This window comes from Theobroma cacao, chromosome 4 (genome assembly GCF_000208745.1).
Source record: "Theobroma cacao cultivar B97-61/B2 chromosome 4, Criollo_cocoa_genome_V2, whole genome shotgun sequence".
Taxonomy (NCBI): Eukaryota; Viridiplantae; Streptophyta; class Magnoliopsida; order Malvales; family Malvaceae; genus Theobroma; species Theobroma cacao.
The window spans coordinates 12,512,636-12,520,033 of NC_030853.1; the positions used below are offsets into that span (position 1 = coordinate 12,512,636).

The 7,398-nt window shown below is 36.4% G+C and overlaps 1 protein-coding gene across 1 annotated transcript; it reads right to left on the reverse strand.

Moving 5' to 3' along the window:
* On the reverse strand, positions 2,759-5,840 carry LOC18601434 (protein NRT1/ PTR FAMILY 2.11). Its single transcript, XM_018118923.1, has 4 exons — positions 5,672-5,840; positions 5,363-5,580; positions 4,364-4,929; positions 2,759-4,191 (listed from the first exon to the last, which is right to left on the reverse strand). The coding sequence occupies exons 1-4, from the start codon at positions 5,766-5,768 to the stop codon at positions 3,291-3,293; spliced, it is 1,782 nt and encodes a 593-aa protein (XP_017974412.1). The 5' UTR covers positions 5,769-5,840; the 3' UTR covers positions 2,759-3,290.

Here is a 7,398-nt window from a genome sequence, read left to right on the forward strand (position 1 = left end):
TTTTGATTTCGACATCCGATTAAATATTAATATTTTAATATTATTTTATTAATAAAATATTATTTTATTCTAAAAATTTTATCTTGTCTCCTTAGTTGCCAAAGTTCCTTATTATACCTCAATTGACCTCCGAATCATCCTTTTATCTCACCAATTCTCCTCCGATAAAATATTATTATTTTATTATTATTTTCTCGCGTGCAAAATATTTTATCATAAACTATTCCTTTCATCTTTGATCACTTTTAAACATTTTAATTAACCTCAATTTGCATCCGATCAACTTTATTTATCACCATATCAAAGTATGGGGCATTTCACTTTTGACACTAAGACAAGATCCATAATAGTCTAGAAATACTCGGGTTCACGAAAACATAAAAATTTAGACCCGAGATGCAAAATGACCATTTTGCCCCTACCATGGAAATTATCATTATTTTTATCTTCTTCATTTATTTACCATCATAAACATCATTTATTCATTCCTTAGGCCTATTTAGACCTTAATAGCATAAAATAAAAATCCACTAGTAGAAGCTCACCAAGAGAAATTACGAAATTACCCTTGGTCTGCATTATCACTTCTACTTCTAATTATGTGTGTATGGAGATCGAGATTTCACAGGTTCACTTTTGAATTACCCATTTTAACTCGGTAATTAACCTCAATTGGCATCCGTAAACTTTATTAGCCACCGTATCAAAATATGAGATACTACAACCTTAGCATAGCAAATAAAGCCAAATATTCTTATGTGAGATGTTGAGGGTTTGCAACCAAACCAACATTCATAAGGGCTTTTCTGTACTAAAGTTCTTCTTTGAGTTAGGTTTAGAATGTAGTTAGTTGTGTTAACAGCTTCTACCTAAAAAGGTTTTTGGTAGGTTTTTCTAAAATAGAAGACATTTGGGCATCTTTATGAGAGTCCTATTCTTCCTTTTAGCAACCTCATTCTGTTGAGGGCTATAAGTGACAGTCAGCTAATGAATTATACCTAGCTTAGACAAAAATGCTTTAAATTCAATTGCTGTGAACTCTATCCCATTGTAGCTCTTAAAAGTCTTAATAGTTGATGTAGCTTGATTTTCAATAAGATTTCTAAACTTCACAAAGCTTCTAAGAGCTTCTGTCTTAAGTTTAAGAAAGTAAATCCAATAGAATCTAGTCAAATCATCAATAAAAAGAAGATAATGCTTACTACATCTATTTGAATGAGTCTTTATGAGGCCTCCCAAGTTTGTATGACCCAACTGAAGTTTTTTAGTTGCTCTCCATTTTTTTTCCTTTGAAAAAGGTAATCTGCACTGTTACCATACCGATAGGTACTGCACGCCATATCTGGCTTTGAAATCTTAGGTAAGCCTTCAACTACCTCTTTAGTAGCCATGTTTTGTAGATAGTTGTAATTTATATACCCCAACCTTTTGTGCCACAGTTCAAAATCATGTGCTGCATTGAAAAAAGCCTTCTGTTCTGTATGCTTCTAGTTAATAAGGTAGCACTTATTCCTCATCTCTACTGTCAATACTTCCTTGCCCTTAGGATCAAAGATAGTATAGTATTTATCCTTGAACACAAGGTCATTGTTGTAACACCCCTGATTTTTTTATATGGCTTCTACTTGAGGTTGGCCAAGTGAAGTGACGAGTAAATTTAAAATATGATGTATATGCTTGTGGAATATGAAATTGTGTTAAATATGTGGACTTATGCCTTATGATACTTAGGCAAAATTTATGAACACATTTAAGTAATCCAAAGGTTTGATGCTTGAATTGGAGTTTTGATATTATGTATGAGTATTTATGTAAAGATTTGAGGTATTTTGATTAATGGAAATGAAGTAGGTGCTTACAAGAATAAGTTGGAGACTTAAAACAAGCGAAAAAGTGCTTACTGGGCATGATTTTATCAATACATGTTCTACATCTATTGATAGATACAAAGATAGAAAGCTTGGGAAGATAAGCTGGATGAACATCTATCGGTACATTGCCTTAACTATCGATAGATGACTACCCGAGAATTTTATACAGCAAGGATGCCTTGAAACAATCAATAGATCCCGGAATCTATCAATAGATGGCAAAACGAGGAAAAACAGAAACAGGGCTAGGGCACAATCTATCAATAGATTCCTCGAATATATCAATAGATGAAGGTCAACGATAATGAAACTTAGCGACATCTATCGATAGATGATCAGTGTAAAATTGTAAAAAATAAAAAGGGGTTTTCAGGCCATTTTGCCCCATTTTCTTTCAAAACTCTTTCTCTTTCTTGAAAACCTGAAACTCTAACCTCCTAAACTAATTTTGAAGCCATTGGAGTGGGTTTGAGCTTGGGAAAATGATCTCGAGGTAAGATTAATCATTTTTATCGATTGATTTTCGATTTAATCGGTTAATAACCTTGTATCCAAATATTTTCGATTTGATCAAGCTCTCTCCCCTTGAGTTTATTGAAGATTTGGAGCCTAGATTTGGACAACCCAGCTTATAAGGTAAGCATTTAGCTAATTTGTTGGAAGATTGAGCTTATATATTGAATTTGGTTATTTTCGAAAAAGAACTAGGATATTTAAAATGCTAGGAAATAAACGTTTTTGTGATATTTTGCTGTGTTTATAGGGAGATTGAGCAACTGGGTATAATCGTGAGTTGAGGGACCATCGGAATTCAGCGCTAGGCAATGGCTACAAAGGAAAAACAAAGGACACCTGACTTAACAGCCATATAGAAACATCAAGACGACACACTAAAGTAGTGTTTAAATGGAAATAAAAAAAACGACATAGGTTAAAGTCATATTGCATAAAACAGTAAAATTAACTAAATAAAACGACACTCAAGCTTAGTGTATCATTAGCTGGAGTATGAAACGACACTCAAGCTTAGTGTATCATTAGCTGGAGTATGAAACGACATCATACTGTTCAATTTTCTTCTTCTTCTTCATGCTTCAACCTCTAAATCTTCCCGCCAAGCCTTCTTCTCCAATCTGCAGGTTTGTGATCATCTCTCAACATTCCTTTTTCTAAATATCCAACATAAGTAATTATTATTTAGAATATGGACTTGGAAATTTGAGTTTCCGGAAAGAGAAAATTGATGTTAATGCCAGATTCTGCTCCATCATAGAGGTGAACATTATTCTTACACTTACTGATATGATTCAGAATACAACGGATATCACATTGCGGACAGCATTCAACACAGCTGTAGTTCTTCTGCTTATTTCTTACTATCTAATTATCTATAAAAACTAGTAGTAAATTCTTGTGTTATCAGACAATGAGCTTTTCAGTCTGCTTTTCTCCAGTGGCACTCAATTCAATGGTATCATCAGCAGCTTTATACTTGTACCACTTAGCACAGACTAGGAAGTAAACAAAGTTAATGAACCCCAAAGCAGCAATCAAGTAATAGAAGTAATCCAATTTCCCTTTGTTTAGATCTTCAGGTAACCAGTCCCCAGCCTCAGTTCTTGACGTGATATGGTGCACTATGGAAACAAGAAAGCCACTTAGGTAACTAGACCCTGCAAGGCCAAGGAAGAAGAAAGAACCAGCAATGCTTCTCATATTTTCAGGGAATTGCTTATAGTAAAATTCAATCTGACCAATGCAATTGAAACCCTCACAAATTCCAGTGAGAAAAAGCTGCGGGACTAGCCACCAGCCAGACATAGATGATATAGCACCCCCTTTTGGTGCAATACCAAGTGTTGGCCTTGTAAGAGCCAAATTCCGTCTCTGCTTCTCAACTAAACCAGAGAGAAGCATTGTAATGAGTGAGAAAATAATCCCAATTCCCATTCTTTGAAGCAATGTGATTCCACCTTGTTTTCCAGTGAGTCTTCGAAGAGACGGAACCAACACGCGATCATATAGAGGAATCCATAATGTAAGGCTCAGCATTTGAAAGACTGTATAAGATGCTGCAGGCACCTTGAAGCCGCCACTGCCGAGCCTTCTATCAGATTGAAGTACTTGGAAAACTACATAGGTGTTTTGTTGGACCAATGAAGTTAGGAAGATAATGGATGATGCCCATACGGGGATAACTCTAGCCAAACACTTTACTTCTTCCACTTGCTGGATGCTGCAAAGTTTCCATGCGTTGGCTGCTGACCCATCAGAATTTATTTGGTCCTCGGGAGTTAAGATTGCGGACTTGTCAAGAAATCTGATCTCATCATCGTACAGTTAATATATTAAGTACTATTAGCAGGCTTTCTTGTTGGAACTTATTAATAAATCATATGCAACTCATTTAATTTCTTCATGAAACATAGATGATCGTTGTCTAGAACTAATTTATTAGCATGTCCGTCCAAACAAATTGAGTAGTTATTCACCTGAATTGATCTGTGTGGGGCAGCTTGGAGTTGATAGAATCGTCTGGCATATAGTTAAAAAGAGAGAGCTGTCTGGGCTCATCGTCAGGCAGCTGCAAATGACGCTTCTTTGTGGCAGCAACTAGAACTTGTGCCACTCTAGCAAGAGGGCTACCCTCAGGTTTCACTTTGACATAGATTCTTGAACCCATGAAAAATAATATACATGATAACACCATTAAGCCTGCAGGGATTCCTAGCCCAATGGCCCAACTCACACTTGATTGAACGTAGACAACTACAGTCACAGATACCAGCACACCAAATGTGAAGGTGAAGTAGTACCAATTGAAAAAACTGTTGATACCCTTTTGCCCGGATTCGGTCGCAGGATCAAACTGGTCTGCTCCAAAGGCCAAGTTACAAGGCCTGATGCCTCCAGCTCCAATAACTAGGAAGCCGAAACCGCTGACTAGGAAGGCTAACTGCCCGGTTGTCGGTCCAACACATGTGCCAATATCAGAAGTTGAACATTTTGGAGGGTGTAATTTGTAGATTGCTGCGGTCAGTGTTAAAACAGCCATTCCCTTGAAAGGAAAACCACAAAATGAGTCAAAACAAAGGCAATCTTAATTACTTTGATAATGATCTTACAGAGAAGGAAAATTATTTGAAGACTCCATTTTAATAGAAACCTTTCAAGGAAAACAGCGTAGTTAATGATAAAAAAGAAGCTCCATTGATAGTAGTCCGAAGAGAACCTGTCCAACACTTGATTCTTAACATTTGTTAAAGTTTTGTTTCTAAAAAACATTTGAAACGAAAGCAAAATCAAAGAAAAACCAAAGACTACATCACTTTTTCCATTATTTTAGCTGAATTTTTAGCTTGAAAACGAGCTGGTCCCTGGGGATGGAGAGATTGATCATGAGAGATGGTTTCCTGGCACTGCAAACTTTAACTGATCATGTATATATAAGTTTCTTGACCTGGTAATTAGGGCAAGTGTAATGAAAGTACCAAGAAAGAGGCTATGGAAGCAAAGGCCAACGTCTTGTAACGTCCAAAGTAAGTGTCAGAGAGGAAAGCACCAAGCAAAGGAGCCATGTTTGAGGTGCCCTGGAAGATATTAACAGTCGTTGCAGCCGTGATGCTCTTCATGTTGAACACAGTCGTGAGATACACCAGCAAGTTTGATATGGTGCCCAAGGTGCCAATCTTCTCGAAGGTCTCATTGCCTGCATGTTTCACAATATGTATTGAAGAGGGAAAAGAACGTTAGCTTGAATGAAACACGTATAATTTAATTTCATTTGGAATCTTACGTACCAATGATGAAGGGCATGGCTCTAATTCCTCTATATTTGATGGCCTCTGTCTTATGATCATCACATAATTTACTAGCTTTGTCCTCCTTGTTCTCCATCTGGATATTCAAAGGAAAGACAATATTGCTCAACTTTCTTTAACTTGCAGCTCCTATCCTTGGAGAAAATGTTCCAAAGAGCTCTAAATATATATAAGCAACGCATGCAAATTGATCTGTTTAAAAGGAAGTATCCCTGAATTATAATTAGCCCCCCATGCCAGTCCCCACTTAAGCAGAGACGCGCCTTCCTCTCATGCATGTGTAATTATTGCTTGCAAATGACTAAACTTTAATTGACAGTTCTTTTGAGAGCGAAAGTATGGTCCACTTTCTATGTGACATAAATGGAAGACTACCTCAATTCAAAGTCTAGAGCGTAGAGCGGCTAGGATTTCCAATTTGCCATAGCCGTAGTCTTTGCTAAAATTCTTTGCTCGCTTGCATGTGCATATGTGGTTGTACTTGGACAGGAGGAGTGGTTGCTATTTCTATTCTTTTCTGTTTGATGACTGGCATGTTTGTTAATTTGGTGCGTCAAGACAATACTGGGCTGAAACGCTAGAGGAGACTAAGCAATCACTTAGGCACACATGACTTGAGAAGCAGTACTCATGCCCAAATGTCATGGCTTGGGGAAGTTGCATGTAATTTATAAGAGCCACTCAATTTCGAAATTTCAAACTTCAAGCGAGACTTTGAGAGTAATCAAAATCAAATTTGTTCTTGCATTGCATGTTATGCATGTAAAGCATCGATCGTGCATGCTGTGCTTTTTTACTCTCTTTTTTTGTTTGTTTATTTTTTTTGTTTTTAATTATATATGAACTGAATTGACGTTTATGTGGTTGGTCCGTCATATTACAACTCAAATGAGACTTCTTTTGGTCAAAGAATTAATGCTGCTGATCTGTTACTTTTGGTTTTGCTTGGTAGAGAGAGAGGGCCAAAAAACAAAAGGCAGAAGAATTAGAAATGATCTTAGCCAATAATACTAGCTATGCCATATCGGAAAAAAGTTTCCTATAAGTTGTGTATCCTAAGCATTGAATCAAAATTTGCTTCCAAAAATAATGTCAAGAGTCCTTATATATGGTAGGGGCCTTCCAAAAAACAAAAGGAAGAGTTCTATAAAAGTATGGGGCGCCCTTCAATCTTTATGCAAGAAGCAATAATAGTCGGCACCCGATCTGATCTACTCTTTTTTCCTCATTGTAAATTGCAGGTTCTGGATTTAGTTTTGGGTCTACATGCAGATGAGTCATCTGTTGATACATGACTATTAAGTCCATAATTAAAGATTGGTTGGAAACTTGGGATTTCTGACATTCATGACATAATGCTGAGCTCTAATGAAAGATATAAAGCCTCTGAAATGACAACAAGACAATAAAATAAAGAAGAGATATGTAGTCACAAGATAGCCAAGCATGCATGTGGCTCTGACCTCTGTGAGCTTATGTTTAATCATAGAACTGAATTCTTGAAATTATCTTTTGTTGTAAAATAGAATCAGTTCTGGGGCTTTCCGTAATTACCTCTTTTCATATTGTGCAATTCTTTTCTCCTTCAGTTTGGGAATCATGTCTCAGACCAAAGTTTTCTTTGTTTTTTTGTCTTTATTAGAATCTATTATTTCATGTTCGTGTGGAGTAATAGGAATATCCAATCAAATGATACAAAATATATA